The 15,002-nt window shown below is 41.8% G+C and overlaps 1 protein-coding gene across 50 annotated transcripts in view; it reads left to right on the plus strand.

The window, feature by feature from the left end:
• The window catches only part of ANK2 (ankyrin 2), a 355,749-nt gene that overhangs the window by 255,430 nt on the left and 85,317 nt on the right, over nucleotides 1–15,002 (plus strand). For 47 of the 50 annotated variants that reach the window (XM_037393591.1, XM_037393582.1, XM_037393573.1 and 44 more), the window contains 7 exons: nucleotides 759–857; nucleotides 1,347–1,445; nucleotides 3,069–3,266; nucleotides 4,737–4,835; nucleotides 4,943–5,041; nucleotides 7,715–7,813; nucleotides 9,944–10,042. In XM_037393591.1, coding sequence (XP_037249488.1) covers nucleotides 759–857; nucleotides 1,347–1,445; nucleotides 3,069–3,266; nucleotides 4,737–4,835; nucleotides 4,943–5,041; nucleotides 7,715–7,813; nucleotides 9,944–10,042 — 792 coding nt within the window. The remainder of the gene's footprint in view (nucleotides 1–758; nucleotides 858–1,346; nucleotides 1,446–3,068; nucleotides 3,267–4,736; nucleotides 4,836–4,942; nucleotides 5,042–7,714; nucleotides 7,814–9,943; nucleotides 10,043–15,002) is intronic. The other 3 variants (XM_037393818.1, XM_037393828.1, XM_037393503.1) reach the window with 1 other exon arrangement.

A 15,002-nucleotide genomic window follows, 5' to 3' on the forward strand; every position in this document is an offset into this window, starting at 1 on the left:
TGCAACCTGCCACCTACTGTCTTGCATCCATGGGTTTCCTTATCAACACGGTTTTTTAAATTTAAAAGATCCAGCAAAGAGCATGTTAGTTTGTCATGGACCTTACACCTCTGTTGTACTGACAAGCATTATTAAAACATACAGAAAAGGACTCTCTAAAAGACAAGGTTTTCAGCCTTGTTGCAGTGTGTTTCCAAAAGCACTGCCATTGAGTCAGGCATGACTTTTTTTTTAGCTGCAGTTCAGAGACTGCGGCAGAACTCGGTGACTGTGTGGTACATGAGTCCCAGTACACATCATTCTTCACCAAACTCTAAAGGAGGAATATGATGTTTGGAGCTTTCCTCACTGAATTTGGTTGGTGTTTCATTGTTACTGGCAACAATTGATACAGGAAATACTTCTTAAGCTGTCATCATGGAACTAAAAAGTGAAGCTGGTTTGGAGTAGGAATTTGAACATGTGCCTTTGTTGCCCACACACAGAGTGTATGTCGCTAGTAGAGTCTGCATCAGATAAGATGTCTGCCAGCCTGACAGCATGTACTTGAGACAGAATAATATAAGGAAAAGTTATTTTCTTGTATTTCATGCATCTCAAAGTGCTTTCAAGAGGTGATGCTCTTTCCAGGTATGACTTGATTCTGCGAGCTAGAATATAGCTTGAAGAGTAAGCACATAAGATGTAGTTCTTAGAAGAGAGATGTCAGCCTGACCTTTAACGCAAACATCTGCTTTTTGTCTCCTGGATTTTTTCAGAAGGGATTCACACCTTTGCATGTGGCGGCCAAATACGGGAGCCTGGAAGTGGCAAAGCTCCTGCTGCAGCGTCGTGCCTCTCCTGATTCAGCTGGCAAGGTACTGCTGTGAAAGAAAAAAACAAGTCAGCAGCATTTTGGATTCTTCCTTAAGCGAGAGCTGCGTGAAACACGCACACGGAAGGCGACCGCAGCCCTTTGTTAGGGCCGCGCTCCCCCACGGTGATGGCCATGTGTGGGGTCCGCGGCCCTGGCAGGAGGGCACGGGGTGCTGAGGGCCCACGGGGCTCTCGGGAAGCGTCGGGGCCATCGCACTGCCCAGACCCGAGAGGGCGAACACGGGGGCGCCCCGCGGCGGCATCCCCTCAGCCTGCGCCCTGAGAGGGGACAACCCGTGCGGCCGCCCGCGCTCACCCCGCGCCACCGCTTCTCCCCACTAACGGCGGCCGCCGCCCCTGGCCATGCCCACTGCCCTGGCTTTGCCCCCCGCCCCTCCCGTCCCCTCTTGTCCCCTCCCGTCCCGCACTAACGGCTCCGTAACGCGGCCGCCCCCGCCGAGCGCAGCCTAACGCCGTAACCGCCCTTACAGAACGGCCTCACCCCCCTCCACGTGGCGGCCCACTACGACAACCAGAAGGTGGCGCTGCTGCTGCTGGAGAAGGGCGCCTCGCCACACGCCACCGCCAAGGTGAGCCCCGCCGCCCGCCTGAGGGGAGCCCGCCCGCGGCCGGGGGTGTGTGCCTGGAGAGGGGCTGGGGGGGCCTGACTGCTCCCCACAGCTGCCTGACAGGGGCTGTGAGGGGGGGTCGGTCTCTGCTCCCAGGGAACAAGCGACAGGACAAGAGGGAACGGCCCCAGGCTGCGCCAGGGCAGGTTTAGGCTGGATATCGGGAAAAATGTCTTCAGGGAAAGGGTGGCCCGGCACGGGCACAGGCTGCCCGGGGAGGGGGCGGCGTCACCACCCGGGGGGGTTTAACACACACACAGATGCGGCGCCTGGGGCCATGGTCAGCGGTGGGCTCGCTGGGCTCACAGCTCCTTCCCAACAGACATGACGCGTGGTTCTGTGAAAAAAAATAAGTAATTGCCAGGGTGTGTGGGGTCAGACAGTGGAATGGGATGCCTGGAGGGGTTGGGGGGGCTTTGGGTGGACGAGATGGGACCGGGTGAGTGGCTGAGCTGCCTGAGGCTCCTGGCGGGAAGCTGGGCCGCTGTGTGAGTTAGCATACAGCTCCCTCAGACCTCTGTTGAAGAAGAACGTAAAATATGAAAAATACTGAAAAATATGTATGTGTATCTAAGTATGTGTCTCAGCCCAGTTTTATGGGCTTCAGTCATAGCTGGAGGTCACTTTAGCATTGTGTAATATTAGAAATGATATGCATATTCTGACCACGCATACAGAGAATTCATTCTGGGGTTAGGAGCGGTGTCATGATATCGCTATGTTAGGCAGAGGCTACTAAAAGGCGAAAATAACAACCAGATTGGTGCTGATGTCAGAATGTTCTGCCCCATGTGAGGCTGCTGTTGTATGTGCTGCCAAAAAATGCGGCTTGTCTGTGAAGTGATCGTATCAGATCTGTGGTTTCCATAGCGGTGCATGCAGAGTAGCAAAAGCTGCAGTTGCAGTAGGATAGTTTGGTAAAGCTTCCTTTTAAAACAAAACCCAAACATAGACCAGCCCGCAGAACACCTCCAGGGAGACTGTCTGCTGTAACCCAGAATTTTCCCCCACAGTGTGTTGTAAAGCAATTAAAATGGGAAGTTGTCTTATTGCCAGAAAGAACCATCAATGCCATTCTACTTTGCTTAAATTGTTAATTTGCTCAGAAAAACATTTCTCCCTGTTGCTGTTTCCAGCCAGTGCCGTGATGAGCTGTATCAAAATTCCATATGCAAACACACCTCTACCCACACGCTCCGAAAAAGCATAATGTGATGAAGAGTGTGCACCCATCACTCATCGCTGAGAATGTCACTCATCAGTCAAAAGTGAATATTTACAACATAGGTTATTCAAAATGTAGGTGTCAAACTCGGGGATAATTTGGAGGTATCTGCTGAACAGTCCTGCCCACCCTAGCAAGGGCTGGCTTTGTTCTTGTTTAGATGGTGAAAATAACAGATGGACAAAGCAACACAACAGCAGGGCCATGTGGGACATGTCTGGCTTTGAAAATGTAATGAACCCTCATATCTAGTAATAAAGGGTAACATAAAATAATGCTGCTTTATGGTAGCTGACCTCTTAGGCTTACATGGCTGTTGTGTTAACTTTATTCTCATTTTGTTTCCTGACTGGTGTTAGAATGGATACACTCCTCTGCATATTGCTGCCAAGAAAAACCAGATGCAGATAGCTTCCACTCTATTGAACTATGGGGCTGAGACCAACATTTTGACCAAGCAGGGAGTCACTCCGCTTCATTTGGCCTCCCAAGAAGGTCACACTGACATGGTGACCTTACTTTTGGAGAAAGGATCCAATATCCATGTGGCAACAAAGGTAACTCACGGCCAGAGACGAAGTACTGTGGGTGGGAGTATCCAGTAAGATGCAAAGTACAGTGCAGGAATGATGTCACGTTGTCAGGAATTCTCAGCTTCACTTCCTTATATACATATTTCTGAGAGTGCAGAAGTGACAACAGGTGGGTGAACAGCAGAAGTGAGAAGAAATCTAGGACTGGCAGATGTATTGACTGATTAGCTTATATCATGTAATTAATACCTGTACTGAGTAATGCACAGAGGGAGCTGCAGCTGTTTGCTGTGACCAGAGGAAAATGCTTGGCTCTGGTAGAGAGGTTACAGGAGGAAAGGCAGACCAAGAGAAAATAGTTTCTGAGCATTCAGGAAGGTAGGACTGCAGTATTTTTTTTTTTTCTTTTGTGCTGCAACCTTGCCATCTCTCAGGTGTTTTACGTATGCTCCTGAAGTTTTACATTAGCTGCAAAGGAAGAGGAATGTAAAATTCTGGAGTTTGTGGGTCCGTGGGTACTTTTAAAAGGTTCTATCAGAAACTGAGAGTTACAGTCTAAAACAGTTCAGTCTTGTTGCCGGCAAAGACAATTTTTCTCATGTATTTACCCTTCAGCCTTCTTTCCAAGTGGAAGTAATTGGCAGGGTCTGGCAAATAGCAAAACAACATTATTAACAGAGTAGCCAGTGAGAAAAAGCCTATGGAGGGCTTTTCCAATTTTCTTGGTGTTTTTTTTTTAATGATTGTACATGACAGCTTTTTCATAGGAAAACAAGTTCTCCCCCAAAAAAACATTAGTGTAGATCATCATAGGTCACCAGATTTATCCAGGTATATATGTACGTCTTACTTACTTAAGGTCAAAAGCCTGCAGCTTTTGTTCATACAAGTCAAAATAGAAAGCTCAATGCTCTTGTTGTCTGGAATTAATGTATTATGCTACCTAACCAAAGAGAAATAGGGTGATTTTAATTTCTCTTACAAAATTTGTTCCTGGCCTTGTTGACAGGCAAGTACTGTGTGCGTGATCACAGTGAGCTCTTGGTTAAAGGCTGCATCCATTTCTTTGGTATCTTTGAATGGGATCTATTTCTGGAGATATTTTCTTATTTCTGACTCGTGCCTGCTGTTGTCAAGGTTCCGTTTTCTGTCTGAGGAGTGGGAAGCACAGTGAATGCGATTCCCTAATTTATTAATGGGCTCCTCAGCTACCCGAGTGACATTATTGTATAAAATCCAAGCATGATCATTGATGCCTGAAAGTCTTACTCTGTGGTTATGGTGATGTAATTGCTTTGGAGCTGTTTGTGAGCCAGAACAGGAGAAACATCAACTCTATTTTGTTTAAAAAAAACACACATACTTAGGAGCTATAGTTAGGATCTCTTCATGTTTTAAAGATGAGGAAGTGGGAAAGTCTAGATTTCTTTCCTCACGTAAAGTAGCTTTTAGTCTTATTTTTTTCTTTATTTATTTTGTATATTCCACCTCCAGACTGGACTGACATCCTTACATCTTGCAGCTCAAGAGGATAAAGTAAATGTAGCTGAAATACTCACAAAGCATGGTGCAAACCAAGATGCTCAGACAAAGGTAAATCATGGAGGGGCTGCTGTGTCCAGTGTGCCAAGGGATGCTACCATTGTAAAAGGAATGTTCCACTGAGCTTGCAGTTTTACTTCTTTGTTCTCTTATTGTAGCTTGGTTATACACCTTTAATTGTGGCGTGCCACTATGGAAACATCAAAATGGTGAATTTTCTTCTCAAGCAGGGAGCAAATGTCAATGCTAAAACAAAGGTAAAGAATTCTTCATTGCTTGCTTTTGCTCTTTGTAGTGAACCTGGTAACCAAGCACTACAAATACATACCATAGGTGCCTTTTTACTGGGAAACTATGATTATTGCATGGTAGATGTCAACATATGGTGATTCGTGGCTGTAGTGGAATCCTTTCTGTCTGCTACATCTCATTGTGTGGTGTTCACAAAGGAAAAGTCAGATAACTCTTCAGGTATATGAAAGAAGGAGATAGAGAATCAATTTATTTTGTCTCTCTCTCTGTTTTTTTTTTTTTTTTTTTTTTTACTTGCAAACTAACAAATGCAAGCTTCTTTCTGATCTCATTTACACATGGTTTACACCAGTGTAGTACCAGTGTGCTGCCAAACTAATATGTATCAATTCAGACACTTTGAGGGTGATGCCAGGTTCTTTCCAATCTGCTGGGAGAAGAGTGGGAAGAATTACAGCTGATCAATGTGTGGGTGGTATGACTTTGGGAGAGGAAGCAGCTGTGGTGGGGGAATGCAGTTTACTGAAGATAGGTTTGGGGTTTTTTGAGGGGAATCTGGGTACAGTGTTACTGACCAGTTACACTGAAATGGTACTGACTGCCTCTAGCCAAAGTCTGAACAAAATCCACTGACTCCAGCAGTTTCTTCTAGTATAAACTGGTGGCACAACAACTGAATGTGATGTGTTTTGTATCAAGAATTGTCCCTCTCCTGAGTATACACAGAGAGGTTCTGGTGACAGCAGTGGTGTGTTGCATCCCAGATATCATTCCATCACCCTTATCAGAAAGAGAAGGTAAACTCAAGAGCTGCAGGGCTTCAGCTTAGTTAAAACTGGCTTCAGGCAATAGCTAGCTACTAGCTTCAGGTTGGATGTCTTGGGATGAACGTGAAGAAATCTGTTGATATTTCTAGGGGCATACTTTGTATTTCTAAGATCCAATCAAAGTCACAGGCTTGTGGTCTGCTGGTCCGTCTGGCCAGCTCCTCTGTCCCCAGCCGCAACCTCTGGGATGGATAATTTCTCAAAGTAGCACCATTTCGCCACAGTGGTCACAGCTCAATGTGGTAAGAAACAGCACAGTAAATAAATAAAAGATGCTGGCCTATGCCTTGTGAGATCACCCAGAATCAATGGGCAAAATCCAGGGATTCCGAAAGAACAGGCCACACTACTAGAAAAACAGCTGATAGGAATTAATAAAGCAGACACTGGCAGGATCCAAATGATAGCTGCCAAGACATTCAGCTGAGGTATTTGGAGGCTGACTAAAGGGACAGACATACTTGTGTCTTTAGTATTAGGTCTCACTGTATGTCTGAGGGGGCGCTGGGCCAGGTTCTGACACCATTTCCCCAGGTAGTTCACTTATTTAGAATAATTAAAGTCAGCAAGTTTGCATGAGAGTATGGGGCAGTTGTTCTCCAAAATCTTATGCCTAGGGACTAATAAAAGTACTGGCAACCTGTCAGCTGGTACTGTGGAATCAGTTTAAAGAGCAAATCCATCCTGGCTGGATTCAGGATAGGCGTGTTAAAGAATAAGTAACCTCTATTGCAGCTTGGTCTTTAGTTAGAGAAAGCCTGCATGATGGTTTTTGCGATCTCCAATGTAAAATAATATGGGTGAATTCTGTTTTTGAGGGGCTGCACTAATATTTAAGTAAAGATAGCATATTTACTTTGCGCTACAACCCACAGTAAATTCCTCCTTCAATTTCTTAGTAGTCCTTGCACGCATACTGTAAATATAAGAACAGTAAGAGTTCTGTACTATCACTATCTAATTAGTAGTACAAAGCATTACTTGCATTTATTACTTTGCAAAAAGGATAACTGTCAGAGTGTGTCTTTCAGAGCCTCCCCCCAGGCTTTGCATAAGTGTACAGTAAGATCAACTTGGTGTTTCTTCTAGTTTATTCTCTTCTTGCTTTCAAAGCCAATTGCAGATAATTTTGTAAATGAATTGCCTGACTGGACTTACACAATACCATCTCAGATCAACAAGCTGAAGTACACTTCGCTTATGTTTCTGTATTACGTAACATTAGAATGAATCACTGGAGCAGATAAGTCTATGGAGTTAAGCATGTTTATTAATACAGACATTGTATACATGGTTTTAGGTGTAATTACAGCTTGGTCTAGCCTTTTGAAGGCAAAGTATAGCTAAAATTGATTGACATTTGTAATAGGTATGTATTGTTAGCCTTTTTAAAAGCAAGTATTCTCAAATCACTGCTGTTAAAAATCATATATTTTTTTAACTTGGCTGAAATATTTTAAAGGCAAATCTTGGGGCTTCTATAGAAAACTAAGATGTCAGAGGAAGAAAAATGTTCTCTGCCCCAGCTATGATTCTGTGTCCTCAACATGCCACTTTAACTTAACCATTCAGCATTGTTCCTCCTTCTGATTTAGGAAATGAGGGATTCTTGAGATTGTTTATGTTGTAGATGAAAGATGATTTATAAATAAAAATATAATCTTCCTTTATCTTTTCATTAATCTGGGGAAGGCATATTATTATTACTGAAGATTAACTTTGGGTTGATGGACCATAATTTCTTTTTGAAATGTCTCAAAAGGAGCAGAAGGAAGCAAAGCAAAGTGTCTAATCACTGGTGGTTGTTGTTCTTTGTTTGTTTGCTTTTATTGGAACCACCTTGGACAACAGAATGGGTATACTCCTCTTCACCAAGCTGCTCAGCAAGGCCACACTCACATCATTAACGTTCTTCTCCAGCATGGGGCCAAGCCCAACGCCATCACCACTGTAAGTCTGAAAACTGTCAGTGGGAACTTGTTTCCCTGGACAGTTTTTTTCTTTCCTTTTTGAGGGTTTGAGAGCACACTGTATTCCTCATGCAGCTGGCTGTCAGATGTGTAAATGCAACTTCCTTTTCTTTTCCTTATCCTCTTAAGGTAGTTCAGACCAAAACTAACTCATTGTGCACTAAGCTAAACTTGAGGTAGGGAAACTAATTTCTGAGCTGCAGGGTCAGGCTGGCCACAGCTAGCTGTGTTGTGCTTGTTCAGTTGCCCTCTGCCTCAACACTTGTGTCTGTAAATTGGTATCAGTAAGGATTTTTCCATAAAAAATGAAGGGAAAGTCAGAACCTGGGCTTTTTTGAAGATTTAGACCCAAATTTCTGTCCCCCTATTCACTGGATCTGTTTCAGGTTCTTACTGAGTTGACTGACGTTAATACCTCCTCAAAGATGCTCATTAACTTCTGGCACAGCTCCTTCTGCCTGGTCAGCCAGGAATGCAATCATCCCATTTCATGTTGATGTTGTTATTAGTCACCTCTAATTGGGGGATCTCTAAATGCAGCTAGAATGTCCAAAACTTGTGTTGTTCCCCAGAATGGATCGGGTGTCTGTGTACATTTATTGTGCATGCTTAAATCAGTGCTGGCACCCTGTTTGGTCCTGGAACGATCACATTGTATAATCTTCTGTGAAGTTGTCTAAAATATGAGTTTATGCACCAGATCATCAAGCGAGAGGTCATTGTAGTCAGCTCCTGGGGCTGTAGGTACTATTGGGCATATTCAACCGAAGGTGTCTCTGCTTGCTTTCAGTCCTCATGTTGGGACTGTCACGCCCAAATCTAACCCAAATCCAAGCAAGGTCTCAGGAATCTGTCTTTACTGCACAGTCTGCATGCTTTCTCAGGTACTAGATCTGTTCTTGTCCACACATAGCAACCTCTAGCTTGAGATAGAATTTCAACCTGAGACATCTGGCAGGGGAATATGGGAGCGGGATATGAGCAGTTAATGTGCAAGTGACAGTAAGAGTCAGGTTTGGGTTTGGTTTTTTTTTGCTGTGAAGATGATAATCTATTCATTTTGCACTGCTTATCTGCAAATGCTGTGTTGCTTCAGGGTTGCTGAGCTAGGCTAATAAAGAAATTAAATTATAGATAACTAAAGCCAATCCTGAAGTAGAAAGAAGCCCTCAGGCTGATATCCTGCGCACAGTGCAGTGGGGTCACAAGAGAAATCATTTCAGTGCAAAGAGCAGTACAGTGGCTTTCCTTGATTCCACCAGTAGGCCAGTACGTCGTCCTTTGGTTCAGTGCAAAATAACATAAACCAGTTCTGTGTAGAGCTCTTTACAAAGGCTCACGTAAACATCCTTTCCTCCTCTCCCCAAGTTGAGTGACATGGGATCCATGGACTGCCAGTGTTCCAGGTGATGAAATGGAGATAAATTGGCTTAAACACTTACTAAATTATCATTTCAATGACCACCGTTTGATGACTCGCACGTGTATATATCATGGGCATTTAAACTGCAAATAAATGTATTTAAATATAAGTTAATTCCCCACCCCCAAGCCTTATATAGATTGTGTTTGTGTTTATTAGGCCATTAGCTTTTGTGTACTTTTATTGGACATATGTTTTGTTGTAAAGAGGAACAGAAGTGTATGTGGACAACACAGCTGTAATCTTGTATTCCCCAAAGTGGGCATTGTACCTCATAAAGATTTGATTTTCAAATGGAAGTGAAACTGTAACATTTTAAAATACATTTTTTTAGAAGAGTATTTCTGACGTAGAACCATTTCTGCAAAATAAAACATGAACTTCTGCAGGCAAGACATCCTGTATAGTGAAATTTGAGCCCTGAAGGGTTAAACCATACAGCACTTTTTTATTTAGAATAGCAGGCAGATGTAAGTGTGTTGTGTTACCATGGTAATCAGGGCTATAGTCTTAAAGAAGTTATAAAGGCAGAGTCAGATGTAACAGTGAAAAAACAGTGATTTTCCTAGGCTGTGCCTTGTTTTGGATGGAAATGCTGGCTCATGCAGTGTTGAGAGTGATCTCATTGGTTCACATCACAATCCTCCCTCTCATTGCGCTCTCTCTCCCCTTCTCTCTTCTCTTCAGAATGGTAACACTGCCTTAGCTATTGCAAGGCGTCTGGGATATATCTCAGTGGTCGATACGCTGAAGGTTGTAACGGAGGAGATTACTACCACCACAACTGTGAGTTGCAGATGCATTAAAATGTCTCTCTTCTTTATTCAGAATGTTATATTTCTTTTCTTCCCTCAGACTCTCCATGTATCTCTTCCCTTTTTTTTTTGGTTGTTTTTTTTTTTTTTTTCTGGTTTAATCCCCCTTTTCTGTTGGATTTTTGCAAAAGTGCTCCAGTGCCTTCAGTACATTTTGTAAGCACGTGGAAGTGTGTGCAACACAACAGGCTTCACTGAGCTAGGTAACAAAATCTATGTGTATACAGATGGAAAACAACTATTTAAAAACAGAGTAAAACTTTTTTCTAGATAAGGGTCTGAGCTGCAAACCCAAACTTTTCAGAAGTTTGTGCATTGTTGTTTAGATCCTGTCCTGTTTCTCTTTTCACCTCTCCTTTTCATTCTGTCCTTACACTGCCACACTTTTGACACCTACTGAGGCTCACCCGTTGCAGCACACCAGAGCAAACTTCTTAGCATTTGGACTGTGCTAGCCATGGACTGGTGCCAAGATTAATGATGCTCACTAGATGGCTCTGAATCACATCAGTCATCTTGTTCTCAAGTCACTTTCAGTTCAAATAGATCCTATTTTTCCAGCATACAAAAGAATCTTCCCTTTTGTGCTCAGTCCTCCATACTCCTGGTAGTCTGTATTTTGACTTAAGGGTCTGTGAATAAATAGTATTTGCTGAACGTCAGCAAGGTGGTACTGTTGCTTTAAGCCAGAGAAAACATATATTCTGACACTCTGGGAGGGTAAGGGTTTGTTCTCTTGGACTTTTACCTCCTATCTACAAGTCTTTTAGCAGGTAGGAAGAGAGAACATTAGAAATAGTGCATCGTTTAAGAAATTAGTGTTAATTTAAATTTCCATTACTGCATTTTATCTTGTGTAACACTGTTGTAAGGTTATGTTTGGTTTTGCTTTTTTTTGGGGAGTGGGTGGTATTTTTGGTTGTTTTTTTTTTTTTTAATGCAAGAAGAATTAGCAGTCTAGAAAACCTGTCTGACCTGGATGTCATTTAGAAGCTCAGAGGCATAAAAATCCACAGATTGCTTTCAAGATGCCACTACTCGGTCAGGGAGAGGGTTAGGGGAAGGGAAGGAATCCAAAGTCTCTTGTGAAAAAAATGGGAAAATAATTTTTATTTTGTCACATGCTGACAGCAGGTCTCACAGATATTAACCAAGGAAGATGAAATAAAAGTAACACGGCATAAGGTTACAAATAGAGCGAGCCATAATTTATTAATGACCTGCAAAGATCAGACTGAGTCAGGTTTGGACAAGCATAATTCCAGAAGTCTCTTAATAAAGATTGTATGTTTTTGTTGCGATTTATTTTGTGTTCTTGTTTAATTATATAGTGCATCACACTTGTACATGCATAAACATATATATATATATATCTCCAGAGATTTAGAAAAAAGAAACCTAGGTAAAATTTTTTTTGACAAACTGTAGCTCTTTTCAGAAGTATATTTATTAGCCTGAAACGATACCTTTGCTGTTCTCTGTGCTGTGTCCTGGCACACTTTTCCCATTTGTGCCCTGATATAAGTTGTAACTTCTTCCTATCATACATTGTGTTGCACTCTGGAGCTTTGTACCTTGTCATATGTAAGTATTAGATGCTTTGTAATAACAGGGATTACACTATGAAAAGGCACCTGTGAGTTATTTACTTTGGATAAATGTTTCTTTAAACTTTGAGGGTAATGGATTTTTCTACCAGATACCAGATGCTTGGAGTTTAGGACTGAATCAAATACCGAACCTTACTTGCATAGTTGACCTCTAATGCTTGCATGTAAGAGAAATCTGAAATCTTGAACTGTGTCTGTGTACAAAGCACTGCTTTTAAAAGTCAGGTGGGAACTCGCGATAAGCTCAGCAGATTTTTCAGCTATGAATTTGTCGGATTCTTGTACCTTAGGGATATACAGAATATAAACCTCTGGTGGTGCTGTTCATGGTGAGGAATGTAGATTAAACATAATTTAGAAAAAGTCCTAAAAAGGAGGGATAAATTACAGGCACTCCCTGCAATAAAGTTCTCCAGATGGTGAGGTTGGTGTTGCCAAACCAGAACACAGCATTTAGCACTGAAAAAAAAGGTGCTGTCACCATAGCTACTTCATTCTCTGAGGTTGTAGCTGAGTGATGCATGGCGGATGTTAGACAGGCTGATGCTTTATTGATATTCAAGTCACTGGCATTTGAGATGAGGAAAAGATCTCCAGTGCCAAAGCCTTTGGTCTAACTTCGAACAAATTTTCCTCTTACTTGCATTAGCATTATTATTAGTGGAGCCACATGAATATAAAGCAATAGAGGGCATAAAGTGCACTTACTCAAGGATTAGAGGTGAACAGGAAGTAAATCAGAATAAGCTAGACTTTCAAATGTTTGCTATGCAATTAAGTTTTGGGGTATTTATACAAACAGATATAGTCTTCCTGTGGACAAATGAATATATGAGGAGCTTTGAAGTTGCCCATAATCGCTGAATGTACATATAGGTTCATATACCTGAATTGTATACCCACCAGATGGAAATCTGGCCTTACAGTGAAGGTGTTAAATACAGAAGCTTGAAGTACATCATTGAATTCTCAGTGGCCCTAAACAGTAGGGATTTTGAGAAATATACTTTGAGAAATTTTCATAGTGGGTCATTCATGGGGCTAGATACAGATTTAAAATGTTAAGAGCATTTAACGTTTCTAATGTGCCTATCAATTTTAAAAAAATCTAGCATTAAATTAAAAGGTCATCTAAAACCATGAATTTACAACTTCTGTTGGGAATTGATGTAGAATTAATAGTGGAGTTCAGTGTTCTAGAGATAGCATTACAGCTTTCTTTTCCTTCCAAAACACACACACGTGCATGCACACACATGTTCTCTCTTGATTCTGTTTTCCAAACTTTGTTTCAATCGTTAAATTATAGAATAATTTTCTCTGACTGAAGGGAAAATCAGGAAGTAAATAAAGTATCCTTACTTCTCTGTAAATAAATAATAATGTCTAAGAGCCTTAGTCAGAGACCCGATTGTTATTATATAAGGGCCTGTAAAAACAAAATTAATTAAAAAAATTATGATAAATAAACCTTAGTTACTAGGGTCTGCAGATCTAAGTTAATGGAAAGACTGTATACAGTGTTCCTGTATACCTGTAGCTTGTGGACTGGAGTATTGTAGTGTCCGTTCACTTCTGTGTTCTTCTAAGCAAATGGATTTTGTACATAAGCTAAGGTTGGGAACAAACTTTTCTTAAATAAATTTTGGTCGTACAGCAGACATACAAAATCTAGCATTTGTGACTCCTAGGCAGACCCTTTCTTTCCCTTAGCTGGTCACCTCCTCTTGCCTTTTTTTTTTCCCCCTGATTTTTCAGCTATTTTACATGGGGAACAAATGAACTGGCAATAGAGAATTTGCAGTACACTTTGTGTAGATATAGTTGCAATGCCAATTACAATGCTAGTAAACTCATATTCACACACAGTGCTTTCCACTTCACTTGAAAAATATACAGCCCCTTCACCTGGGTTTCTTTCTTTAGCCCATTGTCAGTGATTTTTTATTTTTAATTTGCAATCTATTTGTTAACTTACTGCTGTACTCTTGAAGAAACAAGGTCCACACCACCTGGACGATAGCATCCTCCCCATCTGTCATTGCTGGCTTTGTCACCCTGCTGCTGCCTGGCATTTGTATCTGAGGAGAGCCATGGGAAAAAAGTCAGACATATTGGTGGAGGCCTTTGGTGAATATAAATTAATTTTCAACACAGATCGTGTGTTATGAAAAACACTGCAGCAGAAATAATTAATTGTCTTGAATCATGGGTATGAGTGAATTTAGGAGGCCTAACTGGGATTGCCATTTGAAGCAAAGGTTATTGTTCTTTCCTTGCACCTCAGGAGGGTGAATTGAAAACTGCTGTCACAGTTAAATATACTTCAAAAATGTAAAGCAGATTCTTAAAACCAATTTTCCAAAGTAATTACACTATTGGTAACTTTCCTATAGACGTGCAGTATGTTATGATACTCGAGAACGCTGTCTTTAACAGTTTGTTAGAAGCAGAGAAGTATAAAACAGAATTGGGAAATACCTAGTAAGGTTAGCGCAACAAAAACTGCTGTTTACTTCACTGTTTGATATCAGTGGGCATTTTCCCAAAAGCGTGTTGCATAAGGTACTTGGGATTTGGCTGACATTAACGATCCCTCAGATTGTATGCTCTTCCACTACTTCTGCATGTTATGGTAATTTATGCTTGATAGGTACCACTCACAGTAGGGAGTGAAGCACTACCTCAGCGGGAGTTTCACAAGACGTGGCCCCTGACATTGCTCTCTGTGCCAAAGGGGCACATCTGCTCCTACATACCTTAAAGGGAGATGTGTGGACAACCCCCTCCACAGCTCCCAGTTCAGCTGACTGGCTGCAGATCTGGGTGGAGCCAGGGAAATACTTTTCTGTTGTGACTAACGCTGTTCTGATGACTGCTCTTTTTTAAGTCCTTGATGTTTTGTGTCCTATATCATAACACAATGAGGAGTTTGCTGCAGGCAACTTTTTCACACCTTGCACTTCCTGTAGTTTCTCTCATTATGTTCTTCCTCTCCTTCTCCAGTATGTTATTTTGATGCTAAAAGGATGTCCCCATTCTTGATTCAGCACCCCTTAACATCTTCAGTTTCATTCTGGAAGTCATTAATGCAGTTAAAAATCACATTAAAAAAAATAATCTTCCAGTGTTCTCATGCTCTGTGCTCTCACAGTTAAACAGTGTCCTCCCAGCAGTCCTCAGTCCATACTTGCCTTGTATCACAGCATTTTTAGCTTTTTGGTGCATAGAATATATCGGAATGTTCAAATAACTTCCCCCCCCCCCCCCCCAAGTTTATATGTGATTTTGGGGAGTATACATATTTATGAGAAAGATATA

The sequence above is a fragment of the Falco rusticolus genome, chromosome 1 (assembly GCF_015220075.1).
Source record: "Falco rusticolus isolate bFalRus1 chromosome 1, bFalRus1.pri, whole genome shotgun sequence".
Lineage (NCBI taxonomy): Eukaryota > Metazoa > Chordata > Aves > Falconiformes > Falconidae > Falco > Falco rusticolus.